At 41.6% G+C, this 21,097-nt stretch overlaps 1 protein-coding gene across 1 annotated transcript in view; it reads right to left on the reverse strand.

Annotated features, from left to right (window-relative positions):
- Nucleotides 1–21,097, reverse strand: part of LOC127210024 (serpin B6) — a 125,080-nt gene that overhangs the window by 15,231 nt on the left and 88,752 nt on the right. The window contains exon 9 of the mRNA XM_051169781.1: nucleotides 19,246–19,363. Coding sequence (XP_051025738.1) covers nucleotides 19,246–19,363 — 118 coding nt within the window. The remainder of the gene's footprint in view (nucleotides 1–19,245; nucleotides 19,364–21,097) is intronic.

The following is a 21,097-nucleotide window of genomic DNA, read 5'->3' on the forward strand; positions in this document are numbered from 1 at the left end:
AATGGCAAACCTATCAGAATTACACTCTACTTCTCAGGAGATACACAAACACATATTACATACATATATACATATATATGTATATATATTACAAACAAACCCATATACACATCTGCACAAACATACTACCTACAAGTATGTACAAATATATATAACAAATTCCCAAATACATATATACACAAACACACACTACATAAATATATATGTACATATATAATACAAACACACACATATATACACAAACAAACACACACTACATTTATGTGTGTGTGTGTGTGTGTGTGTGTAGAGTGTGTATTTGTATTTCTCTGTATTGAAATAATGTTTCACTATGTAGCTCCTGTTAAAACTCAGAATTTACTTTGTAGACCAGACTGGCCTTGAGCTCACAGAGATATGTCTTCTTCTGCTCCCTGAGTAACTAGGATCAAAGGCTTTTAAATTTCTGTATGACAAAGTGGTCAAATTTATATTTGTGTACTGCATGTCACTATAAGTCAGGGAAACTGTGAGAATGAAAGAGAAAGGTCATGGCTCAGAATTAGTCTTGATACAAGTGGAATAAAACCATGAGGAATGCTTTGATCATCCAGGGAGGGAAGGTCACAGTTGAGGGATTCAGAACAAGGTCGGCCTATATGATCACTGCCTATCCTCCTGAACCGTGCTGCCTGCCTGCCCAGAGTTAGCTCCAGTCCTCAGACCCATCACTCCCTCTACTTAGCTGTAAGGAAGCAGCTTTCACTTGCCTCATTTTCCTCTCTAGCTTGGGACCGTATATTAGCACCGGCATTACAGAGCACCATTTTCCCTGAAATTCTGTCTCATGACCATGAGGAAGGAAGCACATGAACAAACAGGAGCAAGTTTTCCTTCCGTCAAATGGCCTGGGTGCTCCCACATCAATCACTAGCTTAGAAAATGTCCCACAAGCTTGCACACAGATATATCTAGTGGGAACATTGTTTCAGGTTTACACAAATCTAGCCAGCCTACCATGTATAAAATAGTTTGGCCTGCCACTTATAAACCAGAGTGTGTAATACCTATCCTACATGGAATGGAGAAGTTTGGAACAAAGCATAGATTTCAGGTTTGGTCCCTGAGGCAGCATCTCAGCCAGTGCCATCTTTTTGTGCCGTTTAGCTGCCTGTTGTGATCGTCTGCCTGATTTCTGTCTCACCAGCACACAACCTCCTGCACATCAGCTCTACTGGCCTCTCTTAATTCTTTTCAGTAGCAAAGGCCGATTTCATAACTTGGCTTTTACACCAAGACCTCTGAACGTCCAGAAGAAAGCAGAGAACCTATGTTCTGTGCTGTGCTGTGCTGGAGGCAGGTCCTACAAGGAACCACAGTTGACATAGGGGTCAGGGATCTTATAAAGTCACTATGTGTGCTGGATGAGACCCCACTATTTTGCCTTTTGTCTATTTTTTTTTAATTTAATCATTTCCACAAAGACATCTCCAAATGCAACCTCTTTTTGAGGTACCAAGAATTTGGACTTCAAAATATGAATATGGAGGGGCACAACTGAGCTCATGGTGATTCAAATACATGCTAATGTCTCATAATTATGGGGACTCCAGCTTGCCGCTCCATTCAGAATTCAGAATGCTGCAATTAGAAAAGATACCATTGGCCCAAGGAGCTGTACATTTTCCTTGCAATTCATCTAGTTATGTCATTATTTGTATGGATTCATAGTTGTGTACAGAGTAAGGCAGTCTTTAACAACTTGCACCAAATATATTTTATTCTTCAATCTAATGATCTTCCATTTTCTTCAGGCAGGTTATCTCACTGAACCTGGGGCTAGGCTGGCAACCAGCAAGCCCCAATGATTCTCCTGTCTCCACTCTCAGACACTACAGGGTTTATGGGTATGCGTGTGGTCAGACTCTGGCTTTTTATGTGGAAGTTTGTTGGTTCAACTTAATAAAAGCTCTTACCTACTGAACAGTCTACCTAAGACTTTTTACTATTTTTTTGTCCTTAGACAGAGTGGCCTAACTTCCTTCAGGAGGCTGTATGCCTTAAGGGATCCTCCACCTCATGTGGGAGCACCAGCAGGTGTCTGTGGCCCCAGTGATTCAGTAAGAACATCCCTCAAGTGAGGAGTTCAAAATTCAGGCACCCAAGGAACACAAAGAGGCTAAAACACAAGGCACTCAAATCACTGGTGCCATGGCTGTGCACCACCACAAGCAACTTATGTGGCATTTTAACATATCTGAGCTATGTGCTCTTAATAAACTGATGGCAAACCACTCTACACCATGACTTTTGTTATTCTTACATTCCAAGGGTGTACAGAGAAATCCTTAGAGTTTGCTTTAATAACCAGCACTGCATTTTTGTGGGCAGAATTTATAATAATGATTCTAAAGCAGCAAACAGCTAATGTTGCTGACACTGGAAGAAGGGTCTTAGAAAATGCTAATTAATACAGTATGATGTAAAGCCAGTTGTGGCAATGTCACCCTTAGTTCTAGCTATTGGGAGCTCTGAGGGAGGAGGATCACTGGTGCCCAGGAGGCCAAAACCATCCCTAAAATAGGAAAAGACAATAACATAAATATGTGGGATGTCTTCCACAGTTTACTGGAAATTCTTTTCATTCCAAATATTATGACTAATGATAGAAGCTGGATCTGGCCAAAGGTTAACAAAATAAATTATTAATATGAGAATAACAGCTTCTCTTGTCTCCTACACCTCCACAAAAATAATACATGAGAGACACAAACCCCATTCAAAAATGAAGTAATAATTAAAAGAATATGGATTAGATTATTTATCAGTCCATTCTAAGTCTTCTTCCACTGTGTTATTCTTAGGATGTTATAGCATCTATGGAAATATTTCCCTCTCTGGCTGATTTTCAAGGATCTTTCCATATGGTGCACAAACTGAGCTCAAAGAGAAAATGTTTTTCTGAGATTTCCCACTATTGTCCAGAGGATCAGGACTCTGGACTCATGATGGTATCGTAAAGTATCTCTTTCCAACAATCATAACTTTAGGATCAGAACAATGGAACTGTGCTGTTAGCCTCAGGGTCAGGCACATACCACAGTCACAATAATAGCACAGCTCAGGCCTCACCCAGCCACACTTCCTATGAACCTTCAAATTCACTAAAACCACCGCTTCTGAGCAGCAATCTTCTCTGTGACCTTGTCATTATGTTTCTGGATTCCTCTGTATCTTCGTTAAAGGGCAGTGCCGTTGTAAGAGCTTTTAAGGCTCAGATCAAACATCATGACTAAAAGCATCTGTGTGAGGGAGAGTGGTTTACCTCAGCTTATGACTCCCAGGTCACACTCCATCAGGGAGAGCAGTCAGGGCAAGAACTCAAGGCAGGAACCTAGAAGCAGGAGCTGAGGCAGAAGCCATGAAGGTGTGCTGCTTTCTGGTTGCTCCCCAAACGCTTGCTCAGCCTGGTTTTTTCTACCATTGAAGTCCCTGTATAAGATGTGGTACCACTCACACTGGGCTGTGACCTCTATATCAATCATTACAAACAATCAAACAAACAAGCAGCAACAACAAAGTACTGTGGACTTTCCTACTGGCAATCTGATAGAGGGGATTTTTTTTGCAGTTGAGGTTCCTGTTTCTGGGTTATTCTAGCTTGTGTCAAATTGAAACAACAACAACAGAAGCCAAAAACTGAAGCAGGGCAGACAGCCTGACAACCACAATCATCTCCAGTAGGATTTTAGGCATAGGCTTAAATGCAGCAGCACTGATGACAAGGATGTGTCTAAGTCTCCTGGAATAACTCTAAGAGACTAGGGACTCAGAAGGCCAGGGTCTGCTAATGAGCTCATGAATCTTACAAACACGTGTGTGTATTGTTTGGCAAGATTTATTTCAGCCTTGAATATCAAATCCTGAAAGGGCTTTTCCATACTAAGGAATTTTATATTTATATATCAAGGTGACTAGATATTCAAAATTAAAGCTTCAGTTGCCCAAACAGAATTTTATTTGTAAAAACTGGTCTGTCCAAAGTATGGGTTCATAGTCAGAGCAAAGGAATATGCTAGAACCAATAAGAAGGGCTAAGAAAAAGAAAAAACAAACAAACAAAACAACAGCAATGTAGAAGAAAATGATGAATAAAGCAGTCAACAGCATCGATGATTCAGATAATGACTGAATACAAGGGGCTGCAACCGACCCACCCACCAGAACTGGTCCAGAGAGACAGTCACTGAGGTTCTGCTAGGTGAGACAGTGAGTCAAAGGGAAGAGCAGGTTTGGGTACAGATGATGGACATACTGCAACTGATACTGGGAGAAGGAGATGGAGAGACAGAGGGGGAGGAAGCTAAAATAAACTCAAAACTATAATACAGATGTATAACAAGGTATTATTTAAGGCAGAATAGTGATACCTCATGTCACACTCTTCTGCAATCTCCTTTTCCCCTTTAACAATAAATAACAGTACTTATATGAACCAAGTTCCCCCTGTTAAAGGCTTAGTACACAGTACTTCCTACAGCTACTTGGTCTTCCTCTTGGTCCTCTTCTGGCTTCCAGGAACTAAGCATTTTCCTGCATGCCACCTTCCCTGCCATGATATGTCTTGCTGTCAGAGGCTCAGTGAAGCTTACAGTAAAACTTCCAACATCAGGCCAGGTAAGCAGGACCACTTTATAAGTAACTGGTAGAGGGTTTTGCTGCAGGAATGCAGAGCTGACTCACACTGTGAAGAGGCTAAGCCTGCCTCAGATCCTACAGTAGCAACTTTTTCATAAAATCATGAATAGGGCACATTGTTTGGTTCAGAGTCTACATTCACAAACATGACTCAGAATACCTACTGCTTTCTAGTTCTTTCTCCCTGGTGTAGCTAGTATGTTTATTAAGGGGATAAAACTAAATAAAACCTGTATCTTCACACATTCTAACTGACTTAAAACTCACTCATTTTTGAGGTCACATAGTTAAATGAAACTTTGGTACTCTCTCAATAGCTCTTCTGTAGAGATCACGTCAGCCATGTGAGTTTCAGAGACATGGTCTTCTGTTTTGTTGAAGACACTGCCTCTTCCTTGCCCATTCAGACACCTAATGGGTGACTGGAATGGGATTCAAAGACTTGGTCTTCACATTGCGTCTGAAACCTTTGCTGCCTTAACCTTTGAGTTAGAGACTTCTGCATGGCTCTGCACATAGAAGTGTTAAACATCCTAGGAATGTTTTTTCCCTGAAATTGTGAAACAAGGTTAAAGACCTAGATTTGCCTCATCTCTCATGCTTCAAGGCTAATGATAACAATTGTTTGTCTGACAGGAAATGACAGACCATGAGTGGACCGTGAGAGGGTTCTGGAAAGGCCTCTCCTATTCCCAGAAAAAGCACAATTGTTCCTCTCCTTTCTTCACTTGCCCTTTTCCCTTTCTGATCTTTTTTGTTTGTTTGTTTGTTTCCCAAGAGCTAGGGTTTTAAGCCAGGCATGGTGGTGCATGTCTTTAATCCCAGCATTCTGGTGGTAAAGGCAGGCAGATCTCCGTGAGTCTGAGGCCAGCCTGGTCTACAAAGTGAGTACAGGAGAGGCTGTTACACAGAGGCACACCGTCTCGACAAACTGAGAAGGTGTGTTTGTATGTGTCTGTGTGTTTAATTCCTTCATTAGGTTGCAAGTATTTACAGTGTTTTTATGTTTTGGTTATTAATGAAGGATGTTTACCTAAAATGGAACTCCTGGTGTCTTAGTTAGAGTTACTATAGCTGTGAGGAAACACCACCAAAGCAACTTGGAAAAGAAAGGGTTTATTCAGCTTATGCTTCCACATCATCACCTGAAGTCAGAATAGGAAGGAACTCAAACAGGGCAGGAACCTGAAGGCAGGAGCTGATGCAGAGGCCATGGAGGGATAGTGCTTAATGGCTTGCTCTCCAAGGCTTGCTCAGCCTGCTTTCTTTTCCTGACCACCAGATCAGAGATAGCACTTCGCATAATGGGCTGGGCCCCACCTCATTGTTCACTAATTTAGAAAATATCTTATAGCTAGATCTTATGGAGGTATTTTAGGTTCTCTCCTTTCAGATAACTCTAGCTTGTGTCAAATTAAAATAAAACTAGCCAGCACCACTGAGAACTAAGGCAACTCCATATTTAACTTATTTGGGACCTCTTAGATCTGTTTCTAAGGACAGTGTACCATTTCACAATCTCACAGTGACATCCTAACACATATTATTATTTGTCTTCCCCTACTCCTCAAACCATTTTATTTTTAAATTAGCATACAATGTATTTGATAGTATCATAGTGCATACAACCCATTAGGTAGCATTATGTTCTTTTTAGCAAAGTATGGGTTAGTAGATTCATTGCCTTCTTGTCTCCTTCACTTCTCTGAGTCCTTCTCCTTGCAACCTCCCCTCCTCCTCCACCGTGTCCTTCATGTGTTCACATTACAAATGTCCTTAAGGTCTTTCCTTCTCAGGAACTCTTTTTATTTTTCCCTTTATCTCTTTTCTGTTTATTTTTTAAGGATTTACCCACATTTACACACATACACATTTACATTTCAAGCTAAGATCAACCTGTAAGAAGGAATATGCTTGTTTTTCTGAGACTGGAACACATGGCTTACTACAGCACTTTTGTAATCTATCCATCTTTTCTGGCAATATTAATTTGTTCTTATAACAGAGTAAGCTTCTATTGTGCACATGTATCATTATTGGGTAGCTTGAACGGGAATGGACCCCATATTCTCATATGTTGGAATGCTTGGCTTCCAGTCAATGGAACACTTAGGGAAGGTTTGGGGGCGTGGCTTGTTGAAGTAGATGTAACCTCCTTGCAAGAGGTGTATCACTTGGGTTGAACTTTGAGAGGCCCAGTCACTCTCTCTTCCTGCCCGCTGCTTGTGGATCAGATGTGAGCTCTCACCTACTTCTCCAGCGTCATGCCAGCCTGCCTGCTGCCATGCTTCTCACCCTGACGATCATGGAATAGCCCTCCGAATCTGTAAGAAAGCCCCCAATTTAATGTTATTCTTATCACAGCAATAGAACAGTTATTAAGACAGATGTTGATATCAGGGACAGGGATGTTGCTGTGACAGGACTTGCTGTTAATGCCCGGCTAGTGCTCTGGAGAGGGTCCAGCGTAGTTTCTCTGGTCTTGGATGCGGATGCCCTTCCAATTCACTTTATCTCTTGGGTGGCCAGAGCTGATGGCTCAGGCAATCGATCAGAACTGAAAGAAGAAAAATGAAGGAAGGGGAAAAAGAACCCAAGGTGTCTTTTCTAGGGACTGGCTGTACTGCAGTCGAGGAGGAGAATTTAAACTGACCACATTTTTTTTCTATAGCTGAGGCTGTCAAAGTGGCTTCTGGCTAGAAACTGCACAGGAGTCATAAAAGGAGGCTCTTTGATCTGTAGATAGGCCTCTTCGCAGAGATCTCCAATAAGCTGGTGTAAACTTAGGCTTATTAGCCGTAGAAGGCTGATGGCCCTGAGTCTGCTAACTTATTTGCAAATCTACAGAGAAATAAGAAGTAAGAGAGAAAGAAAACAAACCACTTACACGTATACATTCTAGAGAAGAGGATCAGGAGAAAAGGTGGATGAAGTCAGGCATCTTAACTTCAACTGAAGTTAAGCTGCTCAATTTTCTCTCCCCAATTTTCTCCTCCCCACGTTTATTGTAGACCATACTTATACTTCTGAGAAAAGGGAATTACCTCATAGTCAAAAGAGTACAATTAATCACAAAAACAGATGAATTCTAAAATATAACAGGTTACATGTTTTGAATCTAAACATTTCTTATCTATGTATCCATTACATAAGTTCATGGTGAGTTCAGAATGACGAAGATTGGCAGGGGCTAAGGTTAATAGGGTCTGAAACTTAAAAGAGTATACAACTTATCAGTTAGGACGGACCTGACTATACATTATCCAGCTATCTCTTAGTTCGTTATGAGCTCAGGACAATAATTTTATCTGTCTTTCATTCTAAGAAACAGAGTAAATTCAGACATCTCTAGGTAACTTCATTCTATATAGGTTCACATGGAGTTTAAACAAATCTGGCTATATTTATGGTGAAATACCAGGATTCATGGTGCCATATGCGGTGGAGGCTTATCTGAAGCCACAAATCTGCTGGTAGGCTATCCTAGTGAGGCATCTGGAGGTCCACAAAGGTATTTATTGCAGTCATAAACTAACTTTAACTTTTAAAACTATTTGAGTCAAATCAGGAATTCCATAATCAGGGATTATTTCATCTGAATAGCAAGCAGTACATTTTCAACAAGATCCTCTAGGAAGTTTGCTCAATCAGAGCTGGTCAGTACCCAGAAAATAACAATTCACACCAAACCAGATGTTTTTACTTTTGGTTTTACAAGACAGGGTTTCTCTGTGTACTCTTGGCTCTCCTGGACTCGCTTTATAGACCGGGCTGGCCATAAATGTAGTCCTGGCTGCCCTAGACTTACTTTGTAGACCAAGCTGGCCTTAGACTCACAGTGATTCACCTGCCTCTGCCTCCCTGGGTGCTGAGATTAAAGGCATGCACCACCATGCCCGGCTCTAATGCCAGATTTTAGAGAGATGCAGCAAAACATAATTGACAGGGTAGTCAGAAGTTGGAGGTAATTCTGGGGTACATCACAATACAGACCTTGCAAATTTTGGATCACCTCCAGAGATCTCTCATGCCTCCTGGACTCCCTCAAATCAATGGCTCCTGACAGCATGTCAGAGGCTGGAAGCAGTTTAGGGGTACATCATAGTATAAGACCTTGCAAACACCAGATCACCTCCTAGACAGCGCACATGCTGGTGTAAATTGATGTGGAATTTTCCTTCAGGGTTAAGTGAAGCCACTGAGGGAAGTATATTGCAGTCAGCAAAGCTGGAAGGGAAGAGTCATCTAATAAACCCTTGAGCTCAGATGGAGTTGCAGAATTGGCATTTGCCCTTCCGGATTTCATGATTACTTTGGACTTTGAAACAGTGTTGAAACTGCGAAAGACTTTGGGAATTTTTGAACTTGGACTGGCTGCATTTTGCATTATGATACAGCCATGAGCCTATGGGTGCCAAGGGGTGCAATGTCGTGGCTTGGATGAGAGTGGATGCCATAAACCCATATGTTTGAATGCTTGGCCTCCAGTGAGTGGAACTGTTTGGGCAGGATTAGGAGTTGTGACATTGCTGAAGTAGGTGTGGCCTTGTGGGAGGTGCCATGTCACTGAAGATGGCCTTTGAGGTTTCAAAAACACATGCTAGCCCCACCCTCACCCCGTGTGTCTGCCTGCAACTTGTGATTAGACATGGGCTCTCAGCTACCTCTCCAGCATCATATGTGCCTGTCTTCCTGCTGCCATGCTCCTTGCCTTGTGGTTCATGCCCTCATCCTCTGCATTGGCAAGCAAGTCCTCAAATACAGTAATTTCCCTACAAGTCATGTTGGTCATCGTGTCTCCTTACAGCAATAGAACAGTAACTAAGCTACCATATTTCATTGTTTATTCATCTGTTGATGGTTATCAAGGCTAATCTCATTTTTTTCTTATTTGAAATAGACCATCAGGGAAATATACATTAAACCAACTTGAAAAATCATACCTCATCTCAGTCAAAATAGAGATCTTAAAGAAATCTAACAAAATGAACTAAGGAGTTGGCTCATGGGTAAAAACATTTACTTACTGCTCTTACAGAGGACTCAGGTTTGGATCCCAGCACCCACATGGCAACACACATTAATTCTAACTATATTCCAGACAAGTCAATGCCTTCTTTTGACCACCTTGGGCTCAAGCATGCTAATGGTGTACATATTTATACTTAAGTATATGCATATACACATAAAATTAAACAAATTAATTAAAAAAGAAATCTAATATCAAATGTTGGTAAAGACATGAGAAAGAAAAACCTTCATTCATTACTGATGAGAATGCAAACTATTAAAGCCATTATGGAAATCAGTTCAGAGGTTTATTAAAAATTAAAAATAGAACTATTTACCATAGAACCCAGCCCTACCACACCTTGGCAAATATCCATTCAAGATAATTTTGGAAAATAGAAATCTCTATCTCTCTCTCTCTCTCTCTCTCTCTCTCTCTCTCTCTCTCTCTCTCTCTCTCTCTCTCTCCCTCTCTCTCTCTTTCTCTGTCTCTCTGTCTGTCTCTGTCTCTCTCTCACACACACACAAATGCACACATGCTCACGCACATACACATTTGCTAAAAAATATTTAAGCCACTCAGAAACATATACTCTAAACCAACATCTTGTTCCATATCTGTAATCCCAGCCCTCAGGAAGCAGAAAGGAAGAGAGGATTTTAGGTCCATGGCTAACTTGGAGAACATTGTGAGCTCTGTATTAAAAAAACTGAAGGCTGGGATGTACCTCTGTGGCATAGTATTTGCCTAGCATGCATTATGTGTGATCCCCAGAGCCACAATATGTAAAAAACTGTTTTATATTAAATATTACATATTATTTATTTTTCTATTTATATACATACAATATATATATATATACTTGTTATTATATATAGAATATATATATATTCTAGCTGGAAAAATTAGAAAATAAGAAGTGATTTCTAGCATGCATTTCCCCTTTTATAAGCAGATCAGTCATCATCTGATTGTTTATCTTCCATACAGATTACCAGTGAACCACAAAGTTCCTTGCTAAGTTTCTTTGAAGTTAGTCTTCATGATGTCCTGGCAAGTATTTCTGATCCCTTAGGGGCACAGTGTGGTGAAGATCTTACAAGTATGCTGCAAATATAAGGCCTTACTGGTTTCTGCTAGGGAAGGCTGGCACAGCCAGCAGCAAAGTCCTACATGACTGTACCTTCAATGTGCTCTTTCCTTCATTTTCAGAATGTTATGACATACTAAGCATGCTCAGAGGATTCCTGTCTGTTATTTTAACCTTTCAATCATGTGTTCTACCACCTTAAAGAAAGAATGCCCCATGTGTCTGTCATCACTCCTGCTTACATTATGACATTTTACTGAACATGTTTAGGAACGTTGCTCCTTAACTGAGCATGCTCAGGAATGTGCCCAGACTGAAAGCGCTTTCACATACAAATATGCATAGGCTGGATGAAGAATGGTGCCATGGGTACTGCTTTGGATGTATTCCCTATGCTGTCCTTGCCTGCTTTAGGTTTCTCTGATTTCTGTGTATTGACTTTGTTTCATTGGATTTACACTCACGAAAATAGAAATCTACTGCATTGTTCTAAACACAGCATGTCCAAAGTTCCTTTTGAAATGACGCCTTCTAAAGTTTTTTTTTAAGGGGAGCACCTCACATTTGATAGAATATTAAATTCTAGGGCCAGGCTTGGTGGTGCATGCCTTTAATGCCAGCACTCGGGAGCCAGAAGCAGGCAGATCACTGTGAATTCGAGGCCAGCCTGGTCTATTAAGTGAGTCCAGGACAGCCAGGAGTACACAGAGAATCCCTGTCTCAAAAAACAAACAAACAAAACCAAATAAATAAATAAATTCTGAAAGACACAGTAGCTTCCTGAGGATAGAACAATATACTTTTGAGATAAAATTCTTAAGTTTCCCACAGTGGGTAAAAACGTAAGCCAAGAAAATATAGTAGCAGTATAATTTCACAGCTGTGCCCTACACACTGTGATAGCCAAGGAATCTCCACTGTACCAGGCCGTCTTTTAGGAGCCATGAACCTCTAACCTAACCTGCTGAAAGGTGGGCTCATCAGAATGATGTACCTAATGGATGATTACCCTCTTTCACTGGTGTATATGAGCCTGCTGTTGAGGTGTAACAGGGAGTTAGACAGCTCTTTTATCACTGTGTGTGGGGGAATGAGGCAGCTCCTTGAATAGCTGAGGGGAGTCAAGCAGTCTCTCATGCAGCTGCCAATTCCAAAGAAAACAGATAGTCACGATCTCTACCTTAAAATACCTTTCCCCCAGTCCCTTCTGGTTTTCTGATTTGGCTTTAAGACTCTTCTCCATGCTAGCAGCATTAGTATATTCATCTTCTGGACAATGTGTCTCTGATTTAGTTTTAAGACTCTCATCCTACTAACAGTAATAAATTCATCTAATTATAATTTGAGATACTTCTGTCTTAGTTATAGTTTTGTTGCTGTGAAGAGACACTGTGACCACAGCAAGTCTTATAAAGAGAAACATTTAACTGGGCCTGTCATACAGTTTCAGAGGTTTTAGTCCCTTATCATCATGATAATGGAAACATGGCTGGACACATGGTGACCTGCAGGCAGATATGATGCTAGAGGAGGAGCTGCGAATTCTATATCTGGATCCACAGGCATCACAAGGAGACTGTATCCTCCATTGGGCATAGCTTGAGCATATATGAGACCTCAAAGTCCGCCTTCAGTGACACACTTCCTCCAAGAAGGCCACGCCTCCTAGGAGTTCCATTCTCTATGGGTCAAACTTTCAAACATATGAGTCCATGGGTGCCATAAGTACTGAAACCATCATGAAGTCTGTGGTCTTTTCCTGGTGGTGTTTAACTTCATCACCCATAATGAAGAGTTCATTCTAGAACAAAAAATGTTTAAAATGCGTCAGCTATCACCTAGTAACTGCTGAAAGTCAGGCCTATCTACCTTTGCTTAAACTCAAGTCTTATCTCACACTTGAGAAAGGTAAGAAAATAAATAACTAGGTTCCAAGCAAGCACTGGACCCTACAGGTGATGTCAGGAATAAAAGATACAACTCAAGTGACAGCATATGCTGGGGAGGATGTGGAGAAAAGGGAGTGCTCCTTCATTGCTGGTGGTTGTACAAACTTGTACAACCACTTTGGAAATCAATCTGGTGCTTTTTCAGAAAACTGGGAATAGGGCTTCCTCAAGACTCAGCTATTCCATTCCTTGGAATATACCCAAAAGATACTCTACCACATCACAAGGACATATGCTCAACCATGTTCATAGCAGCCTTATTCATAATAGCGAGAACCTGGAAACAACCTACATGTCCCTCAGTCGAATAATGGATAAGGAAACTGTGGTACCTTTACACTATGGAATACTACTCAGTTATCCAGAAATTTGTGGGCAAATGGATGGAACTAGAAATGATCATCCTGAGTGAGTTAACCCAGACCCAGAAAGATACACATGACTTATACTTATAATTGGACACTAACCGAAAATATCTTTTTGGTTCAGCTAGATTGACTACTGCTTCCTGTTGACTTTTATGTCTTATTTTTTGAGATGTTTCTTGGTCAGTCTCTCTCACAGATAACTTCATGTTCATCATAAATGAGGCCAGAGGCCATCAGCTGTCTGTCCTCACAGAAAGAGCAGGAGAGTCCATCTAGAAAGCCAACCTCTGCTTTGCAGTATAAGCCCCTCCTCCTAGCGAATGGGAAGATTGGAGAGGCAGGCTCTAACCCTCTTCTATGCACACATTCTAAAAAACTATTCAAAAGCCCATATGTTACAGAAGGTAAAGTGGGATGCTTTGGGATTCATATGTGGATCTCCCAGTGAGGGGGTACCACACATCAAAACTTTTTTAGAAATCAGCTGTGTGCTCACTGTGTACAGCAAGTCCAGTCAATATTGAGCTGGGAAAGAAGCTGGTGTGGCTTCCTGTGGGTTTGTCTATGGTGGTGAGGCAAGAGAAGAGGCCTCAGATGGCTCAGTCTCTCAGACAGGACGAAAGAAACTGAAACTCTTAGTCCACAGATTACTGTCTAGACCAAAGGCACAGAGCAGCAACCACTAGAGTGCAGAGGAAACAATGTAGGCACCATAGTTGATGGGATTGAATGACCAAGCTGTGTCACTGTACCCTCTTCCATATGTGGAATGCTGGTTTCAAGGTAGTATTGCTTTTTACCTACTTGGTGTTTTATTTATAATTTTATTTTTTGTTTTTTTTTTTCCAAGACAGGGTTTCTCCGTATATCCTTGGCTATCCTGGACTCACTTTGTAGAGCCTGGCTATGTGACAGGACAGCTGACACCTCATGTCAACACTGGAAGAGATGGGAATGACTCCTGTGTATGATAAAATTGTTCAGATTGACTTGTTTCCAAAAGTGTTCATGGAGCTGAGAGGTGGAGGACATCCTGTGCCCATGGTCATGTGGCAAAAGACCAACTGGGGACTTAGCTTGAAGTACATAAGCCAGTGGGAGACGTTCTCATTCAAACCGTAATAATCAGTCTTCTAATATTCCTCCTGTAATTGTGCCAAAAGGCACACTTTAGAGGACTTTAATATGAGTCTAGGAAGTATACAGTCAATATTTTGTCTTGTTTTTCATTTTATTTGTTTCTGAAACAGGCTCTCCCTCTATCACCCTGACAGGCCTGTAACCTGATAGGGAGGCAAGGCTGGCTTCCAGCTCACATAGATCTGCCTGTCTGAGCCTCCTCAGTGCTGGGATGGAAGACCTACCCCACCCCACTGTTCCTGGCATGAATTTCACTTTTAACTTTTAATATCGCTGATGGAATGCAGCCATAATTTTGTTCATTTGTTTCATGTATGACATGATTTCTTTGATTGAGTGATCCAGTTCCTTTGCCTTGCACTGAAATTTGTATGTTTTTCTTCCAGTTGCTGTATCCTGGTAGACAGGATCTCCATCGAGTTATCATCCGGCTTGTAGAGTTCCTCGTGTCTTGTTTTATTTCAGGTTGAGGATTCCTTACCTTTCTTTCTCTGTTAATTATGATGTTCACATCCTGTATTACTCTCATAATTTCCCAGCCATTTGCTGTAGTTCTTTTGTCCTTCAATTATGTTGTCCGTGTCCTATTTGAGTTCAGGGTCTTGTTTCCTCTTTATGTCCTTTGACCTCGTTGAACATTCTTCAAATTGTATTTTGAGCTCTGTCTCTTAAACTTCATTCAAGTTGTATTTTGTAGGCAGCACTGGTGTTGCTTTAGGGATTCAGAGTAACGATATTCTATCAGTGCTTGTCATATTGCTTTGGTTCCAGCCTCTCTGGTGTCTTTGGCTGTGTGGTTTTAGGTCAGGAGGCTGGGATTTCAATGTGAGGTGTTATAGGTAAGGGTTGAGGATCTAGGATGGGGGCCAGGAATCGGAGTACAGCATCCTACTAGATCCAGGCTGGTAGCAAGCATGTGAGGTGGCTGTGACTCTATAGAGCAGGTCCAGGCAGCTTGACAGCTATGTGTAATTGTATCTGAGACAGAGTCGGGGAGCTAGATCAGGGAATAGAAGGGAAAGTTGGTTAGGGTTAGAGGAAGGGCCTAACCTGGGCAGTGTCAGTGCTGAAATATAACTTTAGGCATACTCATTGTGGGTTGGGCTTAGGGAGGCCCCAAGGACTCTAAGGCTTGAGGGACTGATAAAAGACCTTTCCTGAGGCAGCTCCTGTGTCCTCATGGTGTGGATTTAGGGGCAGAGCAAGCACACCTGTGTCCTGTAAACTTCCCACAGCTGTAGGAACCATCTGGCATGTCCTGGGAAAGTCACCAGTCATCTATGCAGAGGTGATACATGCAGAATCATGGCCTTATAGCCTAGCAGGTCAGAGGAGCTGCAGGGCTGCTGGGTACGCAGATACAGGGCAGGAGTGCAATCCGTTTCTCTTGTCCTAGCATTGAAATTTTATTGATGTTTCAAACAGTGTTTTCTTTTCTATTTTGTCTACAAGAATACTTTTATAACTTAATTTAACCCACCCTTTGACACTTTCATGTTCTACCAGTAACTTATTCAAGGGAATGGCATTTAGAGCCTGTGAATTCTCATCCTAAAACTCTTTTAGTTATTAATCATGTAAGGAATGACTGAAGATGTGACTGTGTCAGTACATATATGTTTGCTACCTCCACAAGTATGGTTATTATCATTAACATCTTACCAATAATATTCTATACATGATGTATATACATTATACTGTCAATAAAGTACCTGTTTTAATTTTTCCTTATTTTTTATTTTATTTTTTTGAGTCCTGCAGGGTCTCTTTACACAGCCCTGCCTGTGTTGGAACTCATTATGTGGTCTATGTGGGCCTTAGTGTGCAGAGTTTGGCCTGCCTCTGCCTCTAGAGTGCAGGATTAAAAGCCTGAGCCACCATGCCCAGCTTATATATTTAGCTTCAAGATTCAATTTCAAACTACTGTGCATGTGTATAACGCTTGTGTGAACTCTCAGAGACAACGAATATTTTAATGAAGCTGTCTCTCTTTTTCATGTCAGTTGTTTTAGAATGTGCTAGACTTTTCAAGTAAAGACATGGGCATAATTATTTCAGGGGACACATTCTTTTCTCATATTTATTACTGTTCAGATTAAAACACATCACCTGTCACTGGAGTAGGAATTTTTGACCTGGTGCTGATAGAGTCGACAACATTACTCAGACCGTGTGTCCCAGGCAAGATTCATGAAGAGACAGGCCATGCAAAGGTGTCCTGGTTATTCCCTTGAAACACAACTGTAAAAAGTCAGTGTGAGGATCTCTACATGTAGCGAACTATTGTGAGTTGGCTGCCTATTTTGACCTGTTAAGCTCATAGTGAGTATTTACAGTTGTCAGTAAATTTTCAATCACATGAGCTAGGGCGTACCCTGATTCTGTTTACTCATGATGGTTGTTAGACTACTTGTTTATAGAGGCGTATCCTGGTACAGTATTTGCATCTACTGTTTTCTTTGCCATGGTGACTATTACAAAACTCCCAGAGTTTACTTTCATCCATGCTTTCTAACTCCCTTTTTATATCTCTTGACATTTCAGGAGAGTGTCCTTTCCACCTGGACACCATACGTCGCTTGTACAGTCACCGTCCCACCATTCTTCGTAGCATCCTTCATTTAAAACCCAGTCTTTTCCATTGTATTTTCTGTATGGTTTTTTGCCATTATTTTTTTTATTAATTTATTCATATTACATCTCAATGGTTATCCCATCCCTTGTATCCTCCCATTTCTCCCTCCCTCCCATTTTCCCCTTACTCCCTTCCCCTATGACTGTGACTGAGGGTGACCTCCTACCCCTTTATATGCTCATAGGGTATCAAGTCTCTGGGGCTGTATTTTCTGTATGTTTTGAGGCAGGTTTTGGGTGGGTAGTCAGGCTGTCATACATTCATAATTCCAATTGCCATAATTCCAATAGTTTTTTGATGACTCAGTATCTTTGTCCCAGCTCCTACAGCCCTGCCCCTGCACACAGCAGTCTCTGAAATGACAATTTCCTAGCCACAAGCCAATAGGCAAAACTACATTCAACCTCAAATGTATGATGAAGCCAAGGTGCTTTGGGCAGCAGCTCCCATCATGCTTCACAGCGCTTCACTGTGGCCTTGTCCCTCACATACATGAGCACTGTGGACTGTGCATGCCATCATGCTAGGCCATAAAACGCAGACTGTGTGAAACATGTCAGCTCCTATTCACTGTCATGTGAGGAATGCAGCGATTGTGATCTACATGCAAACTATTCTGCTCTTACAGAAAGTATGGCTTTAGTGTGAAAAAATAGATGTTCAATATTCTTATATGTTCATTCTCAGCCTGTAAGCATCAAATTCTTACATTTTGAGGAGATGAAGAGATGACTAAATGTTTAAAAGTTCATAAGCTACCCACAACAGGTGGCTCACAACTGCCTGTGACTTCAGTACCAGAGGATAAGGCGCTCTCTGGCCTCTGTAAGCACCTGAAGGCACAGGGTGCACAAAAGTTTATAAAGGCAGCTATACATACCTAGAAAAAATGTTCAGAGCTTGAAATTTATTCTCTCTTTGGATTGTATTGTGTTAGATACCCTTGTCTCTCATTAATATGCAAGTTTGTGCCTGTCTTTATTGTTTTATTTTGGGTTTTGTTGTTGTTGCTGCTGCTGCTACTGCTGTTGGTGGTGGTGTGGTTTTTGTTTTGTTTTGTTTTGTTTGACACAGGATCTCTCTGTGTAGCCTTGATGCCCTGAACTGACTTTGTAGGCAAGCCCATCATTGAACTCCGAGCTGTCTGCCTACATCTGCCTCCAAGAGTGCTGGGATCCCAGATGTGTGGGATTACGGATGTCCCAATCTTTAATTATGACAAAATTATACATATAGCAACAATTTATATTAAAACACATTTCTAAAGATTTTTTGTCTAAATGTATTCCTGTTTTACACAGTGTACAAGGTCACATGACATTTTCTCAGGCAAAAAGGAGTTGTGATGGGGAAAGTTTAAGAGTTCTGATTTAGGGCCTGGATGTGGTGGTGCAAGCCTTTAACTGACCCCTGAGTTCAAGGCCAGCCTGGTCTACAGAATGAGTTCCAGGACAGCCATGGCTATATAGAGAAATGCTGTGTCAAGAGAGAAAAGAAAGAGTTCTGGTTTCTGATTTAGAGCCCCAGCTGCAGATCTACATTAGCGTGCTTTACTTTGTCTATCACACTAGAGTCCTTGGGTTCAGTGGCCAGGCATGTCGACAAGTCCTGATTTAAAGAAAAAAAAAGATCATTATTGTTTACACTTGAGGTATTGTAAAGACATTAACAATATGATTACTAACAATAGACTACAAAGCAGCTGCAGAGATGGCTCAGTGGTTAAGAGCAGTGGCTGCTCTTCCAGAGGACTCAAGCTCAACTTTGAACACCACATGGCAGCTCACAATTGTCTGTAACTCTAGCTGCAGAATTCTCCAACACCCTCACACAGAAATTCAAGCAAAACAGCAGTGTACATAAAAATAAATAAACAATGTTTCAAAAATTACTTCGAAAAAAGTATGGGGGCACAGGCCTTTAATCCTAGCACTTGAGATGCAGAGGCAGCTGGATCTCTGAGTTTGAGGACAGCTTGGTCTACATAGTGAGTTCCAGGAGAGCCAGGGTTACAGTGAGACCCTGTCTCAAAACTCAAAAATGAAAATAAAGAGACTGGAATCAGAGTTGGCCTGGCAGGTAAAGGTGCCCACTACCAAACCTGAAGAACTGAGCAGAATCCCTAGACTCCTGTGGTAGAAAGAGAAACCAACTCCTGTCAGCTGTTCTGACTGCAGGTGTGCACAGACAAGCACAAACATGCGATAAACAAACAACAAATAAATGCACCAGTTTAAAAAAAAAACCATAGGCTAAGTGCTTAACAGGGACTGGGCTGTGGCTCAGTGCACAGGAGAGCCTGCTCAACATGCTCAGGGCCCTGGAGTCAAATCTCAGCACTGAAAACAAGCAAACTCGAGGCGGCCTGCATTCACCTTCAGTCTTTTTGGCCACCCAGGTGTTGATGTGCTGTCGGGACTGCTCTGTGGCGCCCTGAAAGTCCAGCTCTTCCATCTCTGCTTCATAGAACTTGCGGCAGGAATCTTTAAAGGACTAGGACAGAGCAACATGGTTACACAGCCAGGAAAGGGATTAGCACCAAGAGCCTCCTTCCTCAAGGCACAGGCGCAGAAAATCGAAGTTTAATAGTTTACAGATGTGCTCTGCAATCAAATATATGGGAAGAGTATAAAACACAGCCCTCCTGTTTCCAGATTTCGTTAGCTTTGTTTATGAATGAGTTTATGTAAACAGCTGGATCCTTGAGGTACTAGCTGAGGCTCAAGGAGGTAACTGGGAGCACCCTCAGATGCAGTGTCACCCTGCTGTCACTCTAACAGACCACAACACTGGCAGAGTGAGGGTTAACCCCACAAGTGCTATGACTCCTCTGCACTGTGCACAGCCTGGACCTTCAGCCACAGTTTTCATGCTAACAATACAAATGAGCACCACTCAAAATATGTCACCTGTAGCCACAGAACAGCAGGGGAATGGCCGTGGAAGCTGTGGGACTGAGTATTTCATTTTAATTTATTTAATTTATTTTACCTCATGACATGGAATTTGAATAGCTATTTGTCCACGGTCAGGCAGCTCAGTTGCAAGGGACAAGCAATTCACAAAACACAGTCCATGATGGGGTGTGGTTGTGGGTGACTCAGCACAGTAGTGAAGGACTGGCCTGGCATACACAGGGTCTTAAAGGGAACTGATCAGTAGTACCATAAGACACACAAAAGTTCAAGCCATTTGCTGATGAATTCTATGAAACGACAGTGATATTGATGTCCACCCACTTACTGCCATGTTACAACAGAAAAACTCAATACAGCATAAATAGTCTAAAACGTCAGTGTTTCTAGGAAACAGCTCATCTCATGGCTACAGATTTAATTCTTCTTTGAGAGCACTATTTTCATTTTTAGTGTGTGTATTTATGTGTGTGTGGCAAATGTCCTTTTTTTTTAATTTTTGGTTTGCTTTCATACCAGGCATTTTATTTAGCAAACAAACACTGAGGGAAACAGAATTATGTTTCATGGTTTCTATACCACAGTCTGAGTATCAGCTGGGTGGCCTTAGCAGGGCTGCTCTCTACCTCCTCGACCCTTGTAAATGAGGAGACAGCTATGGCTATACCTCAGAGGGTCCCTGTGAGATCTCACAGGCTATTTAACTTCATTGTTTAAGTTATTATTGTGTATATTTTTATGTGAATGGGCATTATGCCTACATGTGTGCCAGTGTTCCATGTGTGTCCTGTGTTCTTGAAAGCCAGAAAAGGGGTTCAGATTCCTCGGAACTATAGTTACAAATGGTTGTGAGCTGTCGTGTGGGTGCTAGAAATGGAACACAAGCTGCAAAGAAGGACAAGAGTCCAGGGCTCCTAACTGTTGAGTCATTTATCAGCTCTTCCATAGATTCTTGGCATGGTACATGGTTTACATATCATCCCTGACTCCTGGATACCTGGACCAAACTGGCTGCTCACATACTGATACCTTGCTATACCTATGAGTGGTTTACATTTTTAAAAACGCACTGGGTATTATCAGTTTAAGCTGCTATTTTTAAAGCAACAGCCAGTCACTCTTAAAGAAGAATCTAATTGCGTATAGTGATTAGTATTTGAAATCTTTGGGGCAGAGGGGGAGACAGGGCCTCTTTGTGTACCCCTGGCTGTCCCAAACCCACTCTATAGATCAGGCTAGCCTTGAACTCAGAGATCTGCTTGCCCCTGGGATTAAAGGGGTGCACCACAAAGCCAGACTTATGATTTGAAAT

The sequence above is a fragment of the Acomys russatus genome, chromosome 3, assembly GCF_903995435.1.
Source record: "Acomys russatus chromosome 3, mAcoRus1.1, whole genome shotgun sequence".
NCBI classification, from domain to species: domain Eukaryota; kingdom Metazoa; phylum Chordata; class Mammalia; order Rodentia; family Muridae; genus Acomys; species Acomys russatus.